At 44.0% G+C, this 27,979-nt stretch overlaps 2 protein-coding genes across 3 annotated transcripts in view; one reads left to right on the top strand and one right to left on the bottom strand.

The window, feature by feature from the left end:
* The window catches only part of tmco4 (transmembrane and coiled-coil domains 4), a 39,975-nt gene extending 14,811 nt beyond the window's left edge, over positions 1-25,164 (top strand). Inside the window, exons 14-15 of one of the 2 annotated variants that reach the window (XM_090184683.1) lie at positions 732-936; positions 25,026-25,164. In XM_090184683.1, coding sequence (XP_090040809.1) covers positions 732-936; positions 25,026-25,063 — 243 coding nt within the window. In that variant the 3' untranslated portion in view covers positions 25,064-25,164. Of the gene's footprint in view, positions 1-731; positions 6,184-25,025 lie in introns of those variants that run through there. The other variant, XM_021616201.3, reaches the window with a different exon arrangement.
* Positions 1,912-14,698, bottom strand: htr6 (5-hydroxytryptamine (serotonin) receptor 6). The gene is made up of 3 exons (XM_090184684.1): positions 11,497-14,698; positions 7,478-7,612; positions 1,912-2,260 (listed from the first exon to the last, which is right to left on the bottom strand). The coding sequence occupies exons 1-3, from the start codon at positions 12,460-12,462 to the stop codon at positions 1,913-1,915; spliced, it is 1,449 nt and encodes a 482-aa protein (XP_090040810.1). The 5' UTR covers positions 12,463-14,698; the 3' UTR covers position 1,912.
* Positions 25,165-27,979: the final 2,815 nt, after the last annotated feature.

The raw sequence follows: 27,979 nt of genomic DNA, 5'->3' as shown, positions 1-27,979 counted from the left end.
GTCTCTAAAACCTTTTATTACTACAACATAATAGACATGTATTCATAATACACCATGTATTTCAAGTTTAAGGAAAACTATGTTAAGGTAACTGCAGCTTGTACTGTCAGTTCACGGCCAGGCTTAGGTATTCAGCCACCACCCCCATGGACTGTCATATGAAAAGACAACCTTTGACAGAAAATCATCATGGTAGATTTAAATTGTATTTTAAATGTAACCTTTACTTAACTAGGCAATGCACAAAGGACAACTTGGAGAGCATTACAACCTTGACATGTGTTGAATAAGGTCGGGATGATACCAGTGTCGTGTCAAGGAAACAGAACACGAAGCATCATTAAATCATTATCACATGTATTTATTTTACAAGCTATAGCACACAATATTTTACATACAGCAGGTTTAGAGGACCAGAGATTTTGGTCTGCTTCGTGTTTTCATTTTTGCCATGAAAAAATATTGCGACACTGGTATTGTCCTTGGCCCTACTGTTTGAATGGAAATGATGGAACTCTACAGCATTATGTTTTACATAGTTGTTTGCGGGTTATAAAGTGGCCTATTCATGGCAACTTCAGTTACCACAATGTGACGTAATTTCCAGTTATTAAAACAAGTCCATGGTATGTTTTTAATTTCCATCGGTAAAAGGGTGAAAATGTGTCCACAAAGCCCACTTTTCCTTCTTTGCACATATTCAAATGATTTGAACCCCCCCCTTCTTTTAGGTGAAAGGTCACTTGGACTACATGCGTCAGATGGATACCATCCTCGTAGCAGTGGGCGTGCCCACCAGAGAAGTTCCAGGAGCTGGGGGTGGACCGCTTCAACCACTCACTATGACCGAGAGAAAACTGGACATAGCCATGATCCAATCAATACAAGGGGACATGGCTGAAAAGCAAAAACTGGTTGGTTCTTCGGCTGGAGCAGGTGAGACTTGCATGGGTGAGGGAGGGCAGCTGGAGGAAAAAGAGGATATGGGAGACGGTTGGGACATCCCCGACATATCAGATCTGTTGGACTCGCTAAACGAGATCGATGTTGTTTCAACTGAAAACATTATTGAGGGTAACCTGCAACAGAGTTCTGAGGGGAATGCCACCCATGAGGACAACGGTGCACCTTCCCATCTAGAGTTTGATGGATGGGGAAAAGAGCTGGAGGAGATATGGGAGGAGGGAGTGGAGGGGACAGAGTCTGACACTGAACACACGTCCTGGAGTTGGGAGGACACACGCTGGACTCCCGAGCACAAACACATGGGACCAAACAGGCGGACATAGGAGGTTACAGGACCAACTGCCTCACTGCAGTTTGTCTGCCTCTTCTCAACTTGAATTATCAACAACATCCCAATCGTGTGTGGAAAGACCTCCTTTACCTTAACAGCACACTCGGGTGCCAGAACACTCACCTAAGGCATCCGTACCACAAACGTAAAATATTTTTTTATTTTATTTAACTATGGCAGTCTAAGTTTTCTCAATCATTTCATTTACAAGTTAATCTGTTGCATAATGTATAGTGTGTCAAAGTATTGTCAGTTTTATGTAGGCAGGATGTAAATTAAAAACATTTAATTACAACACATTTAATTATAGACATCCCCCACTTTTATGGATATAAAGACAATGCAGCATGAATGAATTCTAACTATATTCCTAAATTCCTCCGGTCGATTATTCCATCTGTTGGGGATTATGGTTATCACAGTGACGTCGCCCAGTGATTTTCAGTGCCTAGCTCTTCCTCATCCACTCCTGCCCTGTATGCTAAATTACACCTTCTAGATCATTTTTACATCTTGCTACCAACCCCAACAAGACACACCTTCCTCCAATGTATGGTGGTCATATTTTAGTATGTAACACAGCATCTGTTCATGCTCTCTTCTCCATCGCCCCCTTCAGTCCAGCGTGTCCACCTGATTAGGCAGCAGCAAGGGCAGCTCAATCCCAGCATGCTCTGCATCATACAAGTTGACGGCGTCTGTGGCAGTGGCGGGGGGCTGTCGGGGATCGGAAGCCAGGGAAGGGGGCTCTGTGGGCAGGTTGGGCTCACCAGAGTTGCAGAGGGAGAGCTCCGGCGAGGGTCTGTGGGGCGAGCGGGTAGAGCAGCAGGGCAGCAGTCGCCCCAGGGCCCGTTTGAAGTCACGCATGAACAGCGGGTAGATAATGGGGTTCATGGTGCTGTTACAGTAGCCCAGCCAAGTGATGGCATCGAAGAGTGCCGGGGGAACACACTCGCATACCGCCTGACAGGTGAGAGAAAGGGCAACAGACAGGCATTGGGGTTGTGTTCAGTATGTACACAACATTTAAGATTTTGTGAAACAAAAGTATTCTTATCAGAAATATGTAGTTTGTCGGAAATATAGTGCCTATCATAAGTATGCACCCCCTTGTATTGTTTGTTCGCGTTTTGTTGCGTTACAAAGTGGGATTGAAATTTATAGGGGGTCACCGATCTACACACTTTTTTATATAAATGTTTACAAATTAATGAAAAGTATTTTAACTAAAAGGTTGCATATGTATTTATGGCAAGCCTAATTAATATACAGTGCATTCAAAAAATATTCAGACCGTTACAGCCTTATTCTAAATACACACAATACCTCATAATGACTAAACAAAAACAGGTTTAGACATTTTTGCTAGTTATTAAAAATACAAAACTATTCAATTCACATGCACTACCTGTCAAAAGTTTTAGAACACTGACTCATTCAAGGGTTTTTCTTTATTTGTACTATTTCTACAATAATAATAGTGAAGACATCAAAACTATGAAATAACAATTGTAATCATGTGGTAACCAAGGAAGTGTTAAACAAATCAAAATATAGTTGAGATTCTTCAAATAGCAACACTTTGCCTTGATGTCAGGTTTGTACACGCTTGACATTCTCTCAACCAGCTTTACCTGGAATGCTTTTCCAACAGTCTTGAAGGAGTTTCCACATATGCTGAGCACTTTTTGGCTGCTTTTCCTTCACTCTGTGGTCCGACTCATCCCAAACCATCTCAATTTGGTTGGGGGATTGTGGAGGCCAGGTCATCTGATGCAGCACTCCATCACTCTCCTTCTTGGTAAAATAACCCTTACACAGCCTGGAGGTGTGTTGCATCATTGTCCTGTTGAAAAACAAATGATAATCCCACTACGCCCAAACCAGATGGGATTGCATATCGCTGTAGAATACTGTGGTAGCCATGCTGGTTAAGTGTGCCTTAAATTCAAAATAAATCACAGACAGTGTCACCAGCAAAGCACCTACACACCATAACACCACCACCTCCATGCTTTACAGTGGGAAATACACATGCAGAGATCATCCGTTCACCCACACCACGTCTCACAAAGACAGTGGTTGGAACCAAAAATCTCCAATTTTGACTCCAGACCAAAGGACTAATGTCCACCGGTCTAATGTCCATTGCTCATGTTTCTTGGCCGAAGTCTCTTATTATTGGTGTCTTTTAGTAGTGGTTTCTTTGCAGCAATTTGACAATGAAGGCCTGATTCACGCAGTCTCCTCTGAACAGTTGAAGTTGAATTTTTTGGGGCTGCAATTTCTGAGGCGATTAACTCTAATGAACTTATCCTCTGCAGCAGAGGTAACTCTGGGTCTTCCATTTCTTTTGGCGGTCCTCATGAGAGCCAGTTTCATCATAGAGCTTGATGGTTTTTGTGACCGCACTTGCAGAAACTTTAAAGGTTCTTGAAATGTTCCGTGTTGACTGACCTTCATGTCTTAAAGTAATGATGGACTGTCGTTTCTCTTTGCTTATTTGAGCTCTTCTTGCAATAATATGGACTTGGTCTTTTACCAAATGGGTATATCTTCTGTATACCCCCCTACCTTGTCACAACACAAATGATTGGCTCAAATGCGTTAAGAGGGGAAGGAATTCCGTAAATTAACTTTTAACAAGGCACACTTGTTAATTGAAATGCATTCCAGGTGACTACCTCATGAAGCTGGTTGAGAGAATGTCAAGAGTATGCAAAGCTGTCATCAAGGCGAAGGGTGGTTATTTGAAGAATCTGAAATATAAAATCTATTTTGATTTAACACTTTGGGTTACATAAAAATAAAAGAGAATTTCACCAGGTAGGCCAGTTGAGAACAAGTTCTCATTTACAACTGTGACCTGGCCAAGATAAAGATAATAAGATAGAAATAGTCTGTATGCAGTGTGTGCAAATGAGGTAGGATAAATGAGGTAAGGCAATAAATAGGCCACAGTGGTGAAATAATTACAATATAGCAATTAAACACTGAAGTGATAGATGTGCAGAAGATGAGTGTGCAAGTAGAGATACTGGGGTGCAATGGAGCAAAATAAATAACAGTATGGGGATGAGGTGGTTGGATGGGCTATTTACAGATGGGCTATGTACAGGTGCAGTGATCTGTGAGCTTCTCTGACACCTGGTGCTTAAAATTAGTGCAGGAGATATGAGTCTCCAGCTTCAGTGACTTTTGCAGTTCGTCCCAGCCATTGGCAGCAGAGAACTGGAAGGAAAGGTGGCCAAAGGAAGAATTGGCTTTGGGGGTGACCAGTGAAATATACCTGCTGGAGCGCGTGCCACGGGTGGGTGCTGCTATGGTGACCAGTGAGCTGAGATAAGGTTGGGCTTTACCTAGCAAAGACTTATAGATAACCTGGAGCCAGTGGGTTTGGCAACGAATATCTGAGAAGTAGTTGGTGAAACAGAGTCTTCTGGATATAATGCTACAAGCTTGGCACACCTATATTTGGGGAGTTTCTCCCATTCTACTCTGCAGATCCTCTCAAGCTGTGTCAGGTTGGATGGGGAGTATTGCTGCACAGCTATTTTGAGGTCTCTCCAGAGTTGTTTGATCAGGTTCAAGTCCGGGCTCTGGCTGGGTCAATCAAGGCCATTGAGACTTGTCCCGAAGCTACTCCTGCGTTGTCTTGGCTGTGTGCTTAGGGTCGTTGTCCTGTTGGAAGGTGAACCTTTGCCCCAGTCTGAGGTCCTGAGTGCTCTGGAGCAGGTTTTCATCAAGGATCTCTCTGTACTTTGCTCCGTTCATCTTTCCCTTGATCCTGACTATTCTCCCTGTCGCTGAAAAACATCCCCACAGCATGATTCTGCCACCATCATGCTTCACGGTAGGGATGGTGACAGGTTTCCTCCAGACGAAACGCTTGGCATTCAGGCCAAAGAATCTTGTTTCTCATGGTCTGAAAGTCCTTTAGGTTCCCTTTGGCAAACTCCAAGTAGAGTGCCTGTCATGTGGCTGTCATGTGCCTTCTACTGAGGAGTGGCTTCCACCTGGTGTCTCTACTATAAAGGACTGATTGGTGGAGTGCTGCAGAGGTGGTTGTCCTGGAAGTTTCTCCCATCTTCACAGAGGAACTCTGGAACTCTGTCAGAGTGACCATTGGGTTCTTGGTCACCTCCCCGACAAAGGCCCTTCTCCCTCGATTGGTCCGGTGGCCAGCTCTAGGAAGAGTCTTGGTGGTTCCAAACTTCTTCCATTTAAGAAAGATGGAGGCCATTGTGTTCTTGGGGACCTTCAATGCTGCAGAATTGTTTTGGTACCCTTCCCCAGATCTGTGCCTCGACACAATCCTGTCTCGAAGCTCTACAGACAATTCCTTTGATTTCATGGCTTGGTTTTTGCTCTGACATGCACGATCAACTGTGGGACCTTTTATATAGACAGGTGTGTGCCTTTCCAAATCATGCTCAATCAATTGAATTTACCACAGGTGGACTCTAATGGAAACGGGATGCACCTTAGCTCAATTTCGAGTCTCATAGAAAAGTGTCTGAATACTTATGTAAAGTGTGTTTTTCATTTTTAATACATGTGCAAAAATGTATAAAAACATGTTTTCGCTTTGTCATTATGGGGTATTGTGTGTAGATATTTAATACATTTTAGAATAAGGCAGTAACGTAACAAAATGTGGAAAAAGGGAACAGGTCTGAATACTTTCCGAATGCACTGTATTTTTACTTACCCAGAATTTGGTTGTTCATCATTGTTAGACAGCCATTTAGCAGTTATGTCCTTGAGCTGTTCTTGTCTATTAATGTTCTGTATTATTTCATTTATTGTGTGGACCTCAGGAAGAGTAGCTGCTGCTTTTGCATCAGCTAATGGGGATCCTAATAAAATACTAAATACCAACTTGACAGAGCTTGAACAATCTTTGAAAATAATTATGGGCAAGTATTGTACAATCCAGGTGTGCAGAGCTTAGAGTCTTAACCACCCAAAACTCAGCTATAATCGCTGCCAAAGGTGTTTTTTTTGTATTGACTCGGGGGATGAATACTTATCTATTCAGTATATATTAGTATGTTACTTTGTAACACAAAATGTGAAGAAATCCAGGTGAGGGGGGTTAATACTTATGATAGGCACTGTATGTATCCAATGGAAATATGTAGCCAATAAGAGAGAAAACAGAAAATATTATTTCAAATGCTCTTTTCATCAGTGTACAGCTACTGTAATTGGGCCTGAGTAGAACATATATATGTAAATTAGGGACATAACCCATAGAAGGGTGAGAAACTGGCTCACTATGGCATATCAGAGAGAGAGGGTGGAGACTGCTGTTGGAGGAACGTGTCCTATCTTATCAAGATGGAAGGAGGCAGGGAGTGAGAAGGTGAAAAAAGGGAGGGGGTGTTCACATACCACATGGAGTGTGAAGGGAGGGGGGAGGAAGGCAGACACTGAAACCTCTGTTGGCTATATTCTGGAAGAGTGAAGTGAGGGACACAGATGGGAAATGAAATGACTGGATCATTGAAAGCCTGAAAGCAGGACAACAATAATTACCCATTTAGATTAAATCCTTTTATGTTACACAATGTGCGGACACCTTTCCCAGTCAGAGGAATAAGGTAACCTCAGAGTTGGAGCACAGACAAAGGGGAGTTTAATTGCTATAAGATGATGCATCAGGCATTGAATTTATGTGATCCAGGTTCTGTAATACAGTGAATTAATTTCAATTAATAGGCTGTACACAATGAACATAAGGAGAACAGATCGACAATATATTGTGTGCTTGTGGTTTGCAAGTTTCGACCCTGAGAAGATGAGCAGCAACCAATTTAAAGATTTCTATTAGTCGCAGCTCTGAGCAGCTAGCTGATCCCATAGTGTTTTGGCTCATCGTTCTTCCTGGAAATCCCTCGATTTAAGATGGTAAGAGAGTCCTTTGAATCTAAAAGTTGACAGCAACAAGGCACAATATCATTGATAAAGAAAAATAATGGCCAGATTTGATTACGCATCCTATAAGCCTATTTCATTTATTAACTTGGACATAAAGTGCAAGTTTGGAAATTGATATTTCACTATAATTTCAGAAGAACATGTATACTCTTCCAAGCTTGACATTAAAGGGATAGATTGCTTAAATTGCTGAACTATCCCTTTAATCCAAAGGCTCACCTAGTCTGAGCCACTGACCTGGGCCATGTTGGTGATGAAGAAGGGTAGCCAGGCGCTGAAGAAGAGGCCCAGCAGGACTCCCAGGGTCAGACTGGCCTTCACTGCCCTCCGGCCCTGCCTGTGGGCCAGCCGTCGCTCGCTGTTCACTGACAACTGAGGATAGAGGGACAGACAGGGCAGTAAGAGATAAGGACTGCATCACAATGTGTCCAAAAACCTAGGTATTTAAATTGACATGGTAGCTACAGGTCCACATTGTTACATGATTCTTAAAACTGTTACACACGTTTGCGGCATGCACATTTTCAAGGATTTTCAAATGAACTCAATGGAATTAAAACAACAATTCCAGGGTGAGTACAAATCTAATGCATAGAAAGTTCATTATATAGAAACAGCAAACGGGTATAAATAGCTGTAAGTATTATGTATCAATGTGCACTTACTCTGTACCTAAGAGCTACCATGTAAATACTTAGGTTTTATAATTGGAGTGGCGAAAGAAAATAAACTATAGCTTCCACCATGTTGCTTTCAAGAGAAGAAGATGACACACTTTAGATGCATCCTTGGCCTGGTATTGTCAAGGAGTCTGAAAAAAGTTAACGCTTGCATTTAACAAGATGTAATTATCACATTGAAAGAGATGTGACGTGTTGCTGAATACATTGAAAAGTCTGCGTGGAACAACATTGTTATGAATTATTGTCCTTGGCACTCAATCTCAGGAGTGGAGATGCAGGCCCTTGACTACATAAATACAATGCAAGGTCTGTGCCATTTATTCTAACAAGCAACCACTTTGCCTTCAACAGGCGCCATCGTCTCTCCTCCCTCTGTCTCTTTCAGATGTTTATTTTCTGAATTTCAAGCTCTTTCCCATCTTTCATCTTAAACTGTCTCACTTATTTCACTCTATTCCGTTTCTTTTATTTTAGTGGATGTAAGAAAATGTATTCAGTGTGTCAATTCCTCAGCTGCCCACCTCACTTTAATAGAGGGGAGATCAACGAGTGCAAAGTGGCAAGGCCAACTCTCACACACACAAACACACACTTACCTACAGTGCCTTCAGAAAATATTCATAACCCTTGACTTATTCCACACTTTGTTGTGTTACAGCCTGAATTTAAAATGTATTCAATTGTTTTTTTCTCTCACCCATGTACCCCATAATGACAAAGTTTTTAGACATTTTTGCAAATGTATTTGAAAATGAAATACCGAAATCTAATTTACATAAGTATTCACAACCCTTTGCTATTACACTTCAAATATCTTTCATCATCTTTGAGATGTCAATACAACTTGATTGGTGTCCAACTGTGACCAATTTTTTGGACATGTTTTTAGAGAGAAACACACCTGTCTATATACGGTCCCACAGTTGACAGTGTATGTCAGATCAGAAAATATACCATGTCCAAGGAACTGTCTGTAGATCTCTGACATATAATTGTGATGAGGCATATATCTGGGGAAGGATATAAACCAATTTCTAGTGTGTTGAAAGTTTCCAAGGGCACAGTGGTCACCATCATTGGAAAACTGAAAAAATATGGGACTATCCAGAACCTGCCAGAAGGACAACAATCTCTAAAGCATTTCACCAATCTGGGCTTTATGAGAGAGTGGCCAGACGGAAGCCACTCCTGAGAAAAAGGCATATGACAGCACGCTTGGAATTTGCAAAAAGGCATGTGAAAGACTCAGAGCATAAGGCAAAAGATTCTGTGGTCTGATGAGACAAAAATGTAACTATTTGGCCTGAATGCAAAGCGCTATGTCTGGAGAAAAGCAGGTACAGCTCATCTTCCGTCTAACACCATCCCTACTGGGAAGCATGGTGGTGGCAGCATCATGCTATGGGGATGCTTTTCAGCAACAGGGACTGGGAGACTGGTAAGGATAGAGGGAACAATGAATGGAGCCAAATACAGGCAAATCCTTGATGAGTACCTGCTTCATAGTGCAAACGACCTTAGATTGTGGGCGAAGATTTATGTTCCAACAGGACAATGACTCCAAGCTTACAGCCAAGGCAACGCTGGAATGGCTTCAGAATAAGAATGAGTGCCCAGCCAAAGCACAGACTTAAATCCCATTGAAAATCTGTGGCAAGACTTGAAGATTGCTGTTCACCGCCACTCCACATCTATTTTAATAGAGCTTGAGAAAATCTGCAAGGAAGAATGGGAGAAAATCACCAAATCCAGATGTGCAAAGCTAATACATACATTCCCAAGACAACTCAAAGCTATAATCGCCACCTAAGGTATTTCTACAAAGTAGTGACTCAGGGGTATGAATACATATGTATTTCATTTTCAATAAATTAGCTAACATTTCAAAAAACATGTTTTCGTTTTGTAAATAAATGTTGAATTCAGGCAGTAACACAATAAAATGTGGAATAAGTCAAGGGGTATGCATACTTTCTGAAGGCTCTGTAACCCACCCACTCCACCTTTAAAGAGGAACTGCCTTTAAAAAGCAACGAATCCCTTTGAAAACAGCCCATGTGGCAACGATATGAGTCAAACAGTTATTCTAGTGTCAAAATGTGCTACATGTGTAAATAGGATAATTTTGGTCATAAAGTAAGTAGTCTAAAACTAAGTTTAGAACATCCGTGCATTACAGTGGGTAAATGAAGAATGGGTTTTGATTTGCTGATTTCCATTTGCCTACTAACATAGGGTGATCAGCTGCAGTGACTGTTCTCTATCCAATAGCATAGACAGTGAGACAGACCTGCCCCAGCAGTTCTGACTTTGTTTGCATAAGACAACACATAGCAACACATTGCACATGTTTTTACTTGAGAAATACTGCGCCAAACACCTTAGATTTAAAATTGTGCAACTATATCATCCTCAAAAAAAAATCAACATTTAGTACCGATTTCATGAGTTATCTTAGATTCATTCTGGGGATTTTGAGGAAGTGAACATCCCATCATTAAGAGCACCTGTTCAACTTAATAAAAAACATGTTTTCCCATCTCAAGAGGTTCAATAAAAAATGTACTATAGTAAGTGCCTATTAAGTGCCGAGTAAAGTAGGGTTGATTGAAAGAGTTGACGACTTCATCTTAAATCAACCATAAATCCCCTTATTGTGTGAAACAGGGAGTGGCAATTTTTGTATTTTTTTATTGTTAAAACATTTCTAGCTTGTCTATCTATGGACAACGGTTGACGCGTTATTGTCTACCAGGTCAGTTTTCCACCAGAAAATGGCCAAAAAGCTTACCTGCTTTTACACTATGATTGACTATAAGATATTCAATGTTTCTTTAAAAAGCAATAGTTTCACCTTATTTTTTTAAAACTAGGCAAGTCAGTTAAGAACAAAATTCTTATTTTCAATGATGGCCTAGGAACAGTGGGTTAACTGCCTGTTTGGGGGCAAAACGACAGATTTTGTACCTTGACAGCTCGGGGGGGTTTGAACTTGCAACCTTCCAGTTACTAGTTCAACTCGCTAACCATTAGGCTACCCTGCCGCCCCGTTCAGAGTTCAGTTCACGTAACAGAGTTGACCTTAAAATGATCACTAATCACATTAATAAATAATAATCGTCATGAATGACTTTGTCAAAGCAACCAAATAACTAAGGCTTTACAATGATGGTGAAAACTTGGAGACATTTTGGGGTTACGTGGGTTAAAATCTTCCAGAAGTCACAGAGAGTCCATGGTGGGACATGGATGTTGAATATGTTGAATATGAATAATATTAAAAAAATCAGATTTATTGAATTCTCCATGTGGTCTATATTAAAGGGGTACTCCATTTAATATAACAGGCTTTTACAATTCAATATTGGAACTCAATTTCTATAAAAATATCAAAGGGACGCGAAAGGCACTCTTTTTGTGGAACGACCCAACTGATCTGAGAGGCAGAAAAGGCATCATGGTGGAAATCTATCCAGGCACACAGTGATCATGCAGTGACAGTTTACACAGCTGTGAGATGTAGCCTCAATGTATCTCCCTTAATTTCCTCTACAACTCCCCTCTCCCTCTCACCGGTACTTGGTGTGACATAGAGCGCTCCTGATTGTAGTCTTCTCTGTCATGGTGAGCATGTCCCGCGGCGCACCCACCTGGTGAGGGAGGCTGAGAAGGCCCTCTGGGCGAATGTTGCGGGTACGGAGGGTGACTTAGCGCCGCCACTCGCCTTGCCTGTCTCCGTGCCACCAGGAGAATCCGACAATAGGTGAAGCAGATAGCGCTGGATGGCAGGAAGAAGGTGAGGACGGATGCCACCAGGGCAAAGGGCAGGGTGACCCGCAGACAACACTGGAAGGACAGGCCATCGGCGGGTGACAGCTGGAAGTAGGAAGCGGGGTACCGCAAGCTTAGCTCTGGGTATGTGCTGATGTTGGCACTGCCAGCCCCGTGCATTGGGAAATGGTGACTTCGGTGACCCAAGCTGTGCCAGTTCATCTTGATGGGCAAGAAGGAGGCGAGGGCGGCCAGACCCCATGCCCCTCCCACCAGAAGCAGGGCTCTGGGAAGCGTCATCCTCTGCTTGTAACGCAGAGGCGAGATGATGAGGAGGTAGCGGTCCAGGCTGATCACACACAGGTTGAGAATGGAGGCACTGCAGCACATGACGTCGAAGCAGAGCCACACGGGGCAAAAGCCCGGCGACAACACCCAGGCCCCGCACAGCACATTGAGCATGGCTGGCGGCATCACCACCAGCGCCACCATCAGGTCCGACAGGAAGAGAGACACCAGGAAACAGTTGGAGGTGTTGCGTAAGGAGCGCTGGGCAAACACCAGAGTGATCAGCAGAGTGTTTCCACAAGCCGTCATCAGGATGATGAGGGTTAACATGCACGCCAACAGCCACGGACCGCTGCCACTGATGCCCCAGGCACTGCTCGTGGACAAGCTGCCATTGGAGCTCCCTAAAGGGTTAACAGCATCCACACCTGCTGCCTCTAAGCCAGTTAAGGCAGAGTCGCCCATAGCGGTAGTTGACATTGGTCAATGTGAGAGCTTCCCTGTTCCTCTCCCAGTCTGTGAAGACGAAAAGTTGCGCAAAATGTATGTGACTTCTGGTGCTTGTTAGTGCCGCTAAAGCTTTCCTGACACTTGAGGAGAATAAAGAGAAGCCACCGAAGTCCTGTGTTGATCATCCATTCACCACATCCTTCCCAAGGTTAAAAGAGGAGCCTGTGAGTCATTTATCTCTCTTAAGTGTGAAAATCTCCTCTTAACACTGCGATCAGAAGTGCCAACACCGTTTCCATCTCTCCATCGTGTCAAATAGTCCTGCTTCTTCTCAGCTTTGGAGCCAGTGTGAGCAATTCTGTGGCTGTCAGTGCGTCACGATGACACTCGCTGGGGGAGGGAGAATTGAGAGGTGGGCTACAACGTGGGAGCGCAAAGGCAGTTAGAAACGAAATGCGAGAAGAGGGAAAAATAAATTAGCCAAGATATTCTTTACTACACACACAAGGCTAATGATATAACATTGTGTGTGTGTGTGAGTGAGAGAGAGAGAGAGAGAGAGAGAGAGAGAGTGAGTGAGCGGTGTGAAGTCTATTTGCTGCTCCCTTTTTCTTGAATAGAATAAACACCACTGTGAGGCTGTCATTTGTAAGCAAGGCTCTGGCCACAAGTGCTCTACAGGTATCATGGTTGCTGTGGGGTTACCTCAGGATCCCCGCTCCTGATAATCCTCATGCCAGCCACTCCAGTGTGCCTCCCAGCAAGAGCATTTTGCTCCCGGGGAAGGAGCGTGTCTGAGCATTGAGCTGCTAATACACAGCTAGGTGATGCAAATTCTGTACCACAGCAAGGAGGCAGTGTGTGCTTTATACACTCTACATCTTGTAGAGTTGTACAGTTTCATTTAATAGCCAGTGCTTGTTGTGACATTCTGCATTATTTCTGTGAAAAAAGTTGGAAATGTATTGACTCATATTTTCTTTGTAGAGCATTTCTGGTATATATAATTGTGAAATTGTGTACTATTCAATTCTGTAGGTATATGTGGTTTATCATATTTCTTTCACTTACTTATTTAATAATAGCATAAAGCTTCATTTTTCACAGAACTACTAATAGCTTTTTGTCCCTCAATGTTAACATCTTAACAATAGACTAAGTAAAAGTCAAGGATGTCAAGAACATTGTGTTTCAGACAATTATGCAGATTCTCTGACACCGTTTACAATTGATTCTAACACAAGGTAAATTAGTCGGCTTATTCGGAGGGCACTTGAATGCTAATGAGTACAACATGTGCTTCCATGGAAGTGTTTTGCATCCGCACAAATTAATGCCGGTTTTGCATTGTTGATGTATCTTTCAGTTCACTCTATGATATAACACATCATAATCATATGTTTTAAAGGTAGATTAAGTTATATGATTTAGATGCACAAAGAAAACAGTATAGTGGGTCAATTACCGCAATTACCGTTGAAGCGCGAGGCTAAACTTCTTTGCTGTTTTGCTCCCGTAACTACCACGTTGCAACAGTATGAAGCAAATCCCTGCATATATGCAGATGTGACTCTGTGAGAGCGAACTATTGCATCTCGCTATCGCAATATCTGCGGTGCTGCTCGTGGCAACGTAATTTTGTCTTCCTTCAAAAACCTAAATTATCCTTATTTTACCTCAATTATCCTCATTGTCCTTTATTTTATTTAATAAACACAGATTTTCCTGTTCAGGCACGTAGAATTTATATGAGTAAGTATGGAAGGGTCGACCCACAGAAATAAATTAGTCTGGATGGAGATCAGTGCAAATGATGGGCAACCAAAAAAAGACAGTTCGTCGCTGACATGTGGCTACTGCTCCTGTGAGGAAAAGAGTGAAGATAAAATGGAGTCCGTTTTCATTTGGATTTACATCTCAGTACATTATACAATAACATTAATGCACGATGTGGTCTTGAATATTGGTCCAATATACTATGCATTTGTACCACATCTTCAATACGAAATGTGCAAAGATTCTTATATTGACCTTGATGTTTCTCTGAAGTAGATATGCTTGGGCCAATTAAAAAAATTAAATCTAGGCTATGTAGTTGATTTAAAAAAACAGATGGATTCCCGAAGTGGTTATGAATTTTTAATGTAGATCATTGACCCCACGAGTGACTTTGGGCAGGAGGAGCCCGCATCTCAAAGAACATCTCAAACTACTAGAACACAGCACGGACACCCATACATACCCAAGAAGACAGTGACCAAAACATTACCCATACTAAAAATGCTAAACATTTGAGAAAATGTACATTTTCTCTCATGTTGAACTAACTGGTCTGGTCTGTAAAGACCAACTGAGTGGACGGGGAGCTCAACTTGACTGGCGGTTCTTTGAAAATGACTACTAATTATATTTGCTAGCATGCTACAGTCAAATTTTGGCACCAGTAGACCACGCCCTTCTGCAAACAGCCTTCTGTGATGTTGGCTACAAGGCCGTGCTTATTTAAATTAGGTAAGAGAATAATTAGTTACCATTGGTGTATTAAAATTATTTTTTTGTGATGTCACAAAAAGTCCTTAATAATCCCACTTCCATCCCCCCTTCTGAATCCAATTGTTTGAGATGGGGAAGGGGACCAGTAACTTTATGATCAATCTTTATCAATATAAAAGCAACAGTCATTTTTCATACTTTGTTCTTTGGTTTCATCCAAACATAATTCAAATTTAATAAAAAACATGATTTTGACTATTCAGGACCTTTAAGCATTGTTGTGGACTTAATTTGGTTGTTTTTCTATAAAACAAAGTGTGATTTTAATAGTGAAAACCTGAAAAAACTAGGACAACTCGGAGACCTCTGGGAAAAAAACAGGGAAAATGCCCCACCCCACCCCAAATCTAAAGACACAACCTTAAAATCAAAAAATATATTTTTACGGTGACCGCACTGCAGTTTCCCCCAGTGGGTCACGACCCCGACATTGAATACCACTGCTGTCAGTTGTCTATGGAAATGATATTACAGCAATCCATGATTTGGTTTTGTTGTCCACTGTTTCAAATGCAAACTTTTTTGCATTTGTGGCACAAATCCAAAGCAAGTCAATGGTACCTATATTAGCATTTTCACAGTTCATGTCAAAATTATCCTAAAGTATATAAAAATGTATTGTGTAACTCAATCATATCACTTATAGATAATTTGGATATGAATTGTGAAAATGTTAATATAGGTACCATTGACTTGCACTGGATTTGAGCCACACATGCTAAAACGTTAGCATTTGAAAGAGTGTCTAGGTAAAAATCTAATCAAATTTTATTGGTCACATACACATTTTAAGCAGATGTTATTGTGGGTGTAGCGAAATGCTTATGTTTTTAGCTCGGCAGTGCAGTAATATCTAACAATTTCCCAACATATACCCAATACACACAAATCTAAGTAAAGGAATGGAATTAAGAATATATAAATATATGGATGAGCAATGTCAGAGCAGTATAGACTAAGATACAGTAGAATAGTATAGAATTCAGTATATACATATGAGATGAGTATTGCAAGATATGTTAACATTATGACAAGTGACTAGTGTCTTCCATTTCTTAAAGTGGCCAGCGAATTCAAGTCTATGTATGTAGGCAGCAGCCTCTATGTGCTAGTGATGGCTATTTAACAGTTTGATGGCCTTGAGATAGCTGTTTTTCAATCTCTCTGTCCCAGCTTTGATGCACCTGTACTGGCCTCGCCTTCTGGATGATAGCGGAGTGAACAGGCTGTGGCTGGGGTGGTTGTTGTCCTTGATGATCTTTTAAGCTCCCTGTGACATCGGGTGCTGTAGGTGTCCTGGAGGGCAGGTAATTTGCCCCCGGTGATGCGTTGGGCAGCCCTGCAGTTTTGGGCGGTGCAGTTGCCATACCAAGCGGTGATACAGCCAGACAGAATGCTCTCAATTGTGCATCTGTAAAAGTTTGTGAGGGTTTAAGGTGGCAAGCCAAATTCAGGCGCTGTTGCGCCTTCTTCACCAGGCTGTCTGTGTGGGTGGACCATTTGAGTTTGTCAGTGATGTGTAGGCCGAGGAACTTGAAGTTTCCACCTTCTCCACTGCGGTCCCGTCGATATGGATAGGGGTGTGCTCACTATGCTGTTTCCTGAAGTCCATGATCATCTCCTTAGTTTTGTTGAGTGAGAGGTTATTTTCCTGACACCAAACTCCCAGAGCCCTCACCTTCTCCCTGTAGGCTGTCTCGTCATTGTTGGTAATCAAGCCTACTACTGTTGTGTTGTCTGCAAACTTGATGATTGAGTTGGAGGCATTCTTGGCAATGCAGTCATGGGTGAACAAGGAGTACAGGAGGGGGCTGAGCACGCACCCTTGTGGAGCCCCAGTGTTGAGGATCAGCGACGTGGAGGTGTTGTTTCCTACCTTCACCAACTGGTGGCGGCCCGTTAGAAAGTCCAGAACCAAGTTGCACAGGGCGGGGTTCAGACCCAGAGGGCCTCGAGCTTAATGATGAGCTTGGAGGGTAGTATGGTGTTAAATACTGAGCTATAGTCAATGAACAGCATTCTTACATAGGTATTCCTATTGTCCAGATAGGAAAGGGCAGTGTGCAGTGTGATGGCGATTTCATCGTCTGTGGATCTATTGGGGCGGTAAACAAATTGAACTGTCTGCACATGCTCTGAGGACGCGGCTAGGGATGCCGTCTTGAGCCAGCTCGTGGAAGCCCAACAAAGCTTTGGAAGCCCAACGAGGCACCCCTGGTTACCTCGGCGATAGCACCCGGACCCGATGTCACCAACCAAAACTCCCTGATGCTTCTTTTAGTGGTGTCTGTGTTCTGTAAGGGTTGACGCTGGTAGAGACAAGAAGCTGGTACAGGGAGTGAATATTTAATGTTGATGGACATGGAACATGACAGGACAGCGTCTGGACATAAACACATAACGACATTAAATGCAGACACAGGGAACAGTTATAGACCGGGCAATCAACAAAGGGAAGGAGTCCAGGTGAGTCCAATGAGCGTTGCTGCTCGTAATGATGGTGACAGATGTGCGTAATGAAGGACAGCCTGGCATCCTCGAGCACCAGAGAGGGAGAGCGGGAGAAGGCGTGACACAAATAGTTTCATGTTTAATTAGTTGTACGGGATACGCATTGTATACATCATCCAACGAAATCCTTACTTGCAGATTCCTTATCGGCTATGCAACAACAATAAGAATCAGTTCAAATGTTCAGCAGTCCGATGGCTTGTAGATAGAAATGGTCTGAGCCTGTTGGTATCAGATCTAATGCTCCGATAGTCTGCCGGACGGTAAGGGAGCGAACAGCTCGTGGCTGAGGTGTGTGGGGTCCTTGATGATGCTGTGTGCCTTCAAGCACCGTTTCGAGTTGATGTCCTGGATGGGTGGAAGCACAGTCCCAGTGATGTACTGGGCCATCTTTATCACCCGCTGGAGGTCCTTGCTGTCATGGACAAAGCAATTCCCGTACCAGGCCGTGATGCAACTGGTCAGGACGCTCTCGATGGTGCACTAGTAGTATTTGGAGATGACCCGGGGCGGAATGGCAAATTTCTTCAGCTGCCTTAGGAAGTAAGGACACTGTTGCGCCCTCTTGACAAGAGTGGGGGTGTTGTTGGTCCATGACAAGTCCTCGGAGATGTGGACGCTGAGACCCGTGACTCTGAGACCCGTGATGTGGACCTAAAACCTGTGACTCTCTCTACTACAGTCCCATTGATGTGGATCGGGGCATGTTCCCTCCTCTGCATCCTGAAGTCAACAATCAACTCATTTGTTTGCTGACATTGAGGGAGAGGTTGTTGTCATGACACCACAATGCCAGTTCACTTTCCACCTCCATATATGCTGACTTGTTGTTGCTGGTTATCAGGCCTACAACCGTGATGTTGTCAGCAAACTTGATGATGGAGTTGGTGTCATGCAAATACACTCAGTCGTGGGTGAACAGGGAGTACAGCAGAGGACTGAAGACTCACCCCTGGGGGGCCCCTGTGCTAAGAGGGGGTGTTGTTTCCAATCTTCAAAACTAGTGGTTTACCTATCAGGAAGTCCAGGGTCCAGTTGCAGAGGGTGGTATCCAGACCCAGGGCTCTAAGCTTGGTGTCGATCTTGGAGGGAAAAACAGTGTTGAATGCTGAACTGTAGTCAATGAACAGCACTCTCACATAGATGTTCCTCTTCTCCACATGTGCTACGGCTGTGTGAATAGCGATGGAAATGGCATCTTCTGTGGATCTGTTGGAGTGGTAGGCAAATTGGAGTGGGTCCAGTGTGCCTGGCAAACTGGACTTGATGTGGGCCATGACCAGCACTTCATGATGACCGAGGTGAGCGCAACAGGGCGATACTGATTTGGGCATGTCACCTTGTCTTTCTTGGGCACTGTGACGATGGTGGTCTCCTTAAAGAAGGTAGGGACTACAATTTGGAAGACACCCGCCAGCTGGTCAGAACACACGGAGGACCCGTCCAGGGATGCCATCTGGGCCGGTGGCTTTGTGAGTATTCACTCTTTTGAGAGTTTTCCTCATGCCAGCCTCGGAGAGCGAAAGCACCTGGTCGTCCGGAGAGGCGATAGTCTTCCTGGATGGCTCTGTATTGTCTGTCTTGAAGCGAGCATAGAAAGTGTAAAGCTTATCTGGCAGGGAGGTTTCAGTGGGTACCGCACAGTTGGATTTTCCTTTGTAGTCTGGGATAGTCTATAATCCTTGCCACATGCGACGCGAGTCTGAGTTGTCAAACAACAATTTAAGTTTTAGTCGTCTTTATGCATCCCTAATGGTTTTCCAATGCTCATACCTGCTTGCCTCGTATGCGTCGCTCGCCACCGAGTCATCAGGGTTTGTTCTGCTGACATTGAATGCTGCAGTATGGGCTCTCAGCATTGTACAGATATCTCCGTTCATTCAGGGTTTTTGGTTGGGTTAGTCCAGGTTATTTTTGTGGGTACAACTTCATCAACACATTTCCTAATGAAGCCTGTGACTGACGATGTATATTCCTCAATGTTGATAGATGAATCTTGGAACATATTCCAGGCAGTATTCTCAAAACTATCCTGCAGCATTGAGTCTACCTCCTCTGTCCAGCGCCTCACTATTCTCTGTATTGGTGCTTGTAGGCAGGGAGTAGGAACAGAGAGACATGATCTGATTGGCCAAAGTGGGGGCGGGGGATGGCTTTGTACGCGTTGCAGATGTTTGCGTATGAATGGTCAAGCACCGCGGATCCTTTTGTGGGGAAAGATACATGTTGGTGATATTTTAGGAACATTTGTTTTAGACGGGCTTGGTTAAAGTCACCCGCAACGGAAAAGACTGTTTCTGAGTGAGAGGATTCTTGCATGCAAAGGATCTTGTACAGCTTGTGAGTGCCGCCTTGTTGTTTGCTTGTGGTATTATGTACACAGCTGTGATAATAACACGTCAATTCCCTCTACATATAGTGGGGTCGGCATTTTAGCATCAGAAACTCCAGGTTGGGTGAACAGGAGCTCGCAATGCCTTCAACTTCGGTACACCAGGAATTGTTTATGAAACATAACCCCCCCTACTCTTACCAGAAGACGCCGTTCGATCCATTCAGGAATATGGAGAAGTGTATTGACATTCATATTGCACTGTACAGCCTTACCTAAGGATTGTGGATCAGTGAAATGGGGTATCAGTCTACTCAGTACCCAAGTGCTTTTTTTCCAATGTCCTCAGAGTTATCAGACGTACCTTTTTTGGGACAAGCGAAGACCCAATCGGCGTTCGATAGATTGGTGGTGCAGTCCGGTAAGACAGTTTGCTCATAGTTCAATGGCTGTGATTTGAGCCGTATTTGCTCCCGATGCACATCTTTTTTTTTTAAGTGTGCCAGTGGACTTTTTGTAAGTATGCTTTAGTAAGAAGTGTTGGGATCAGGTACAACTATGTTTACCCACCCCCTCAATTAATATTTATGATAAATTCCCCCCCACTTCTCACCTGAATGGATTTTTTTTATTTGAAGTGGTTGGGCAAAGGCGAAAATTGGAGTTGAGAGTTACCTTTTAATGTCACCACCAATGCACATCAAATAGGTTACATACTGAAAGCATTGCATAGTGCCAGAGTATGCTACCTTCTTTTACACCTCTTGGTGGTAGGAGCTCCCATCTGGTGTGCAAAGTAGAGAGAGCACTGGAGGAGGAACCCACAGCATGTACAGTGCCTTGCGAAAGTATTCGGCCCCCTTGAACTTTGCAACCTTTTGCCACATTTCAGGCTTCAAACATAAAGATATAAAACTGTATTTTTTTGTGAAGAATCAACAAGTGGGACACAATCATGAAGTGGAACGACATTTATTGGATATTTCAAACTTTTTTAACAAATCAAAAACTGAAAAATTGGGCGTGCAAAATTATTCAGCCCCCTTAAGTTAATACTTTGTAGCGCCACCTTTTGCTGCGATTACAGCTGTAAGTCGCTTGGGGTATGTCTCTATCAGTTTTGCACATCGAGAGACTGACATTTTTTCCCATTCCTCCTTGCAAAACAGCTCGAGCTCAGTGAGGTTGGATGGAGAGCATTTGTGAACAGCAGTTTTCAGTTCTTTCCACAGATTCTCGATTGGATTCAGGTCTGGACTTTGACTTGGCCATTCTAACACCTGGATATGTTTATTTTTGAACCATTCCATTGTAGATTTTGCTTTATGTTTTGGATCATTGTCTTGTTGGAAGACAAATCTCCGTCCCAGTCTCAGGTCTTTTGCAGACTCCATCAGGTTTTCTTCCAGAATGGTCCTGTATTTGGCTCCATCCATCTTCCCATCAATTTTAACCATCTTCCCTGTCCCTGCTGAAGAAAAGCAGGCCCAAACCATGATGCTGCCACCACCATGTTTGACAGTGGGGATGGTGTGTTCAGCTGTGTTGCTTTTACGCCAAACATAACGTTTTGCATTGTTGCCAAAAAGTTCAATTTTGGTTTAATCTGACCAGAGCACCTTCTTCCACATGTTTGGTGTGTCTCCCAGGTGGCTTGTGGCAAACTTTAAACAACACTTTTTATGGATATCTTTAAGAAATGGCTTTCTTCTTGCCACTCTTCCATAAAGGCCAGATTTGTGCAATATACGACTGATTGTTGTCCTATGGACAGAGTCTCCCACCTCAGCTGTAGATCTCTGCAGTTCATCCAGAGTGATCATGGGCCTCTTGGCTGCATCTCTGATCAGTCTTCTCCTTGTATGAGCTGAAAGTTTAGAGGGACGGCCAGGTCTTGGTAGATTTGCAGTGGTCTGATACTCCTTCCATTTCAATATTATCGCTTGCACAGTGCTCCTTGGGATGTTTAAAGCTTGGGAAATCTTTTTGTATCCAAATCCGGCTATAAACTTCTTCACAACAGTATCTCGGACCTGCCTGGTGTGTTCTTGTTCTTCATGATGCTCTCTGCGGTTTTAACGGACCTCTGAGACTATCACAGTGCAGGTGCATTTATACGGAGACTTGATTACACACAGGTGGATTGTATTTATCATCATTAGTCATTGAGGTCAACATTGGATCATTCAGAGATCCTCACTGAACTTCTGGAGAGAGTTTGCTGCACTGAAAGTAAAGGGGCTGAATAATTTTGCACGCCCAATTTTTCAGTTTTTGATTTGTTAAAAAAGTTTGAAATATCCAATAAATGTCGTTCCACTTCATGATTGTGTCCCACTTGTTGATGATTCTTCACAAAAAAATACAGTTTTATATCTTTATGTTTGAAGCCTGAAATGTGGCAAAAGGTCGCAAAGTTCAAGGGGGCCGAATACTTTCGCAAGGCACTGTAGATGGGGTGCCGTCATATTTATCCGGGATGGACAAACGAGCATTGCTGACCTAGGCAGGTTGCTGGTGTGCTGGGTCGACTGGTGGTAGAGTATCCTCCGCTAGTTGAAGGCAACCCCTCTCGGGTATGTTCGAGACGTTGAACACTGCGAATAACCTCTTCCATAACCATCCCCAGCTGGTCGTGGTGTTGACGAAGTAACGATCCCTGCTCGTTGACCATCTGGGAGATGTTATGATTTGCTGCTGCTTCTTCCATTTTGTGAGGCAGTATTCTGTTATGTAGACCCTGGGAGTCGAGAAGCAGGTGGTAAGTTTAATATAACATGGAACGATACAACGTAGGTGTAGCGTCTAGACATGAAAAACAGAAACAATACTGTCTGGAGAAAGAGCCTAAGGGAGTGCCAGATAAAGGGGAGGTAATGAGTGAGGTAAGAGTGAGGTAATGGAGTCCAGGTGTGCCTAATGATGAAGTGCAGGTGCACGTAATGATGAATGCCAGGTGCGCGTAATGATGGTTCCCAGGACCAGTGGTTAGTAAACCGGCGACATCGAACGGTGGAGCGGAGGAGAGGGAGTAGACAGGGCAGATTTATGTCATCTTGTCTTCAGGAGATTTTATTATCTATTTACTTTATTTAGTCCGATCAGTGGAACAATGTGCTAAAATATAGGGTATTTAGTGTGCTTGTCAGCAAGAACACTGCTCTTATTCTCCACACGTATTTTATTATTCAATTTCTACACAATTTTGCCAGTGTAATCACATATTTGAAATCTGATATGCCTACTTGAGTCTTTGAAAATGAATTATGAGGCTATGTATTTTTGCAGCCATTCATGGACAGTTTTGTATAAGTCATACAAAAAAGCATTGGATATTGACTACTCCAGGCCTCAAATATAATTTGCCATTTTAATATTGTACACATGCTAGGCATAGATGGTAGGGGGACTCACAACTCATAAACACATCATATTTTCTCTATATAGAGTAAGATGATGGCAAGGACCTTCAACTTGTAGGCATAAACCAAAAAGAAAGGAGGACCAAGGCACTCTTCATACAATTAATTATACAATGGGTGTGTCTAATCCTGAATGCTGATTGGTTAAAACTGCATTCCAGCTGGTGTCTATTACACAAATTACCACCCGCTAAATCTCACATTTATTTTGGACTAACATTTAGTTTTCAACAGCGAAGATTTGTATAATTCTTGCTGTCTGTCTCTCCAACATTTGCAACATTGTTTCAATATTCAAATTCGATCTCCAGCTTGTCCATAGTAATGAACGTGTCGGGATGAGACAGACAGGCAGGCAGCTTTTTCAGCCAGTCGAAATCATGAATCAGCATCATTATTTATGGATATATACAGTGCATTTGGAAAGTATTCAGACCCCTTGACTTTTTCCACATTTTGTTAAGTTACAGCCTTATTGACGAGGGAGCACTTTTTATACGCCTGGATTTTCTGAACGTTAACACTAGAAGCGTATTACCTAAAATTGATCAATTGAAAGTGTGGGTTCACAGCTCCAATGCAGATGCGTTGGTCATTACTGAGACGTGGTTAAGAAAGAGTGTTTTGAACAGTGATGTAAACCTCTCTGGTTATAACCTTTTTCAGCCATGCAGATCTTCCAAAGGGGGTGGAGTGGCAATCTTTACCAAGGAACACCTTCAGTGCTCGGTTGTCTCCACCAAGTCTGTCCCCAAACAATTTGATTAGCTGGTTTTAAGCATTAAACTTTTAAAAAGCTCTTTGTTCACTGTTGCTGGGTGTTATCGTGCACCATCAGCACTGGCCTGTATCCTAAATGCCCTAAGCTCTCTCCTGGCCCCTCACACTAAGTCTGAATTTGTCCTGCTAGGTGACTTAAACTGGGATGTGCTTAAACCACCTGACCAAGTCCTAAAGCAATGGGACTATATACTGTAAATCTTTCTCAGATTATTACCAATCCCACAAGGTATGACTCCAAATACCCAGAAAAGGCTACTCTCCTCGATGTTATTCTCACAAATAATCCTGATAGGTATCAGTCTGGTGTTTTCTGTAATTACCTTAGTGATCACCGTTTTACAGCCTGTGTTCGTAATGGCTGCTCAGTGAAACGACCTGTCCTGATTTGTCATAGACAGTTGCTGAAAAAACGTGAATGAGCATGCCTTCCGTCATGACCTGGCCTCTGTAAATTGGTAAAGAATCAGCTTGATCCCCTCTGTCGAAGACGCTTGGACCTTCTTTTTTATTTTTTATTTTCAGTGGTATTGTTAACAACCATGCCCCCATAAAGAAAATGATCATTAAAAACAGGTTCAGCCCCTGGTTCAACCGTGATCTGGCAGAGTTACTCCACCTCAAGAATTCCATTTGGCGAAAGGCACACACATACTCAGGCTGACTGGCTCTCGTTCAGGCAAATGAGAAATAAGTGCACTCAGGCTATCCGGTAGGCCAAAGTTAGTTACTTTAAGGAGCAGTTCTCTCTCTGTGGGTCTAACCCCAAGAAGTTCTGGAAAACAGTTAAAGACCTGGAGAATAAACCCTCCTCCTCACAGCTGCCCATGTCCCTTAATGTTGATGATGTGGTTGTTACTGACAAGGACCACATGGAGATCTTTAATCACCACTTTATTAAGTCAGGATTTCTATTTGACTCAGCCATACCTACTTGCCGTCTAACATTTCTTCATCTCCCACACCTTCTCTTTTTCCCCTGCCCTGCTACAAAGTTTCTCCCTGCAGGCGGTCACTGACTCCAAGGTGCTAAAGGAGGTGGCTCCTCTTCCTGTTCGGGTGGCGCTCGGCGGTCGTCGTCACCGGCCTACTAGCTGCCACCGATCCCTTTCCCTTTTCACCAGTTTCCAGGAGGCAACAAGAAATCAAGCGCCTCGTTCAAGAAAGGCGACAGCTTAAGAAACAGTGGAAGAAGGCCTCGGAAGTGGAAAAGGAGGGCATAGAGGCACTTCAGGCTGATATCAAAACCCGGTTGGCATCCCTCCGCAGAGCAGAGAACCTACGGAAACGCAGAAGGAAGAAAGAACAAACTAGAACTCGATTCTATAAAGATCCCTTCAAGTTCCTTAAAAGTCTCTTCACGAAGGAAAAAAGTGGAGCTCTAAAAACAACAAAGAAAGACCTAGAGGAGCATCTGAGAACAACAAACTTTGACTCAAAGCGACATGAACATCTGGCCATCCCATCAGATATCCCACCCATTGAACCCCCGGAACATCATATTGAGACCAGCCCTCCGACATGGAAAGAGGTGGAAAACACAGTTCGATGGGCAAGAACAGCATCAGCCCCGGGGCCAAATGGAGTCCCGTACAAAGTGTATAAGAACGCACCAGACGTCCTGAGGTTCCTCTGGAGGCTTATGAGAACAGCTTGGAAAAATAAGATAATACCCAAAGTGTGGCGTAGGGCAGGCGGGGTCCTGATCCCTAAGGAGAAGGATGCAGTGAACATCAGCCAATTCCGCCCAATCTCCTTACTGAATGTCGAGGGTAAAATCTTCTTTAGGGTCATTGCCCAGAGGATGGCCGAGTACCTGCAAAGGAATGCGTACGTCGATACATCTGTACAGAAGGCAGGAATATCAGGGTTCTCTGGCTGCTTGGAACATTCCAGCATGATCTGGCACCAGATCCAAATGGCCAAGGTGGAAAAAAGGGACCTCCATGTAGTCTTTCTTGACCTCGCCAATGCATTTGGCTCTGTGCCCCATGAACTCCTGTGGTCTGCCTTCAGATTTTTCCACATACCGGACACCATCACAACCCTGGTGAAGTCGTACTTCCAGGATCTGCAGTTCTGCTTTACCACCTCAGAGTTCACCACCTCATGGCAGTGCCTGAATGTAGGTATAATGGCGGGATGTACCATTTCTCCGTTGGCATTCATAATGGCAATGGAGGTTATCATCAGATCCTCAAAATGGGTTGCTGGTGGACAGCGGGTCGACTCTGGTTTCCGCCTCCCTCCACTCAGAGCCTACATGGACGACATTACAACATTGACCACCACTGTCCCATGCACCAGGAGACTGCTCCGAAAACTCGAGGAGAACATCAGCTGGGCCCGTATGAAGATTAAACCATCCAAGTCACGCAGCATCTCGATTGTGAAGGGAGTACTCTCTGACCTGAAATTCTTCATCGGAGATGACCAAATCCCAACAGTGTCTGAGCAGCCGGTAAAAAGCCTTGGAAGGTGGTATGATGCAAGCCTGAAGGACAAAGACCAGGTGCAACAGCTGCGCAAAGACATCAGTAGTAGCCTACAGTCCATCGACAACACCCAGCTACCTGGAAAGTTAAAGGCCTGGTGTCTGCAGTTTGGTCTCCTACCCCGGGTGTTGTGGCCCTTAGCAGTGTATGAGGTTCCAATCTCAACAGTGGAGAAGATGGAAAGAGGAGTCACAGGCTACTTAAAGAAGTGGCTTGGAGTTCCACGATGCCTTACCACCATAGGCCTCTATGGAGATGGTGTCCTCAAGCTGCCCCTCACCAGTCTAACAGAGGAATTCAAGTGTTCAAAAACCAGGCTCCAGATGACACTGAATGAATCTCGAGACCCAGTGGTGAGCAACAACGCGCCGACCTTGGCAACTGGGCGCAAATGGAGGCCAGGAAAAGCAGTCCAGGAGGCAACAGCAGCCCTCAGACATGCTGACATTGTGGGTCATGTTCAGCAAGGGAGAGGAGGCCTTGGGCTAACTAGCCGTGCTGCTTGGAGTAAGGCCACTGCACCAGAGCGGCGGAAGATGGTAGTGCAGGAAGTACGCCATCAGGAGGAGGCTGCAAGGTGGGCCAAGGCAGTCTCTCTTTCCAAACAGGGACAGTGGACTCGATGGGACAGTGTGGAGAAGAGGAAGATAAGCTGGAAGGATCTGTGGGCCATGGAAGCGAGGCGGTTGAGCTTCTCCATCAGAGCAACATATGACGTCCTTCCAACACCAGTTAATCTTCACCAATGGTATGGTGAAGATCCGGACTGTGCCCTCTGTTCCATGCCAGCCAACCTCAGGCACATTCTCACAGGGTGTAAAACAAGCCTCACTCAAGGACGCTACACTTGGCGTCACAACCAAGTCCTTAAAAACCTTGCGTCCGCCCTGGAGGACAAGCGAGCTGCCACCAACTCCCTACCACCCCCAGCAGCATCACACCCCTTACGGACAAACTTTGTCCGCGAAGGGGCTAAACCACCGAAGCGCGGCTCGACACCATTAGAGCGAGACCAGCTGCGCTTGGCCCGCGACTGGAAAATGCTAGCTGACATTGGCCGGCAACTTGTGTTTCCTCCGGAGATCGCGACCACCACCCTAAGACCTGACATGGTGCTCTGGTCCCGTTCACTCAAGAAGGTCTTCATCATTGAGCTCACAGTACCCTGGGAGGACTCAGTAGATGAGGCTTATGAGCGAAAGCATCTGCGCTATGCCGATCTAGCTGCCGAAGCACGGCATCATGGCTGGAACACAGAAGTCCGACCAGTGGAGGTGGGCTGCAGAGGTTTTGTGGCAACATCTACAACCAGACTGCTTAGAGACCTTGGAATTAAGGGCCAGAGCCAGCGTTCGGCAATCAAAGCTGTATCGGAGGCGGCAGAAGGCAGCAGTCAGTGGCTCTGGATGAAGAGGAAAGACCCCAGCTGGGCCCCGAAGTGAGAGGGCCAGGAG

Source organism: Oncorhynchus mykiss, chromosome 9 (assembly GCF_057628025.1).
Source record: "Oncorhynchus mykiss isolate SJ-2025 chromosome 9, ASM5762802v1, whole genome shotgun sequence".
In the NCBI taxonomy this organism is placed as follows: Eukaryota; Metazoa; Chordata; class Actinopteri; order Salmoniformes; family Salmonidae; genus Oncorhynchus; species Oncorhynchus mykiss.
Note: the sequence above shows the minus strand (reverse complement) of the source record. Positions and strands in the feature narration are given on the sequence as shown.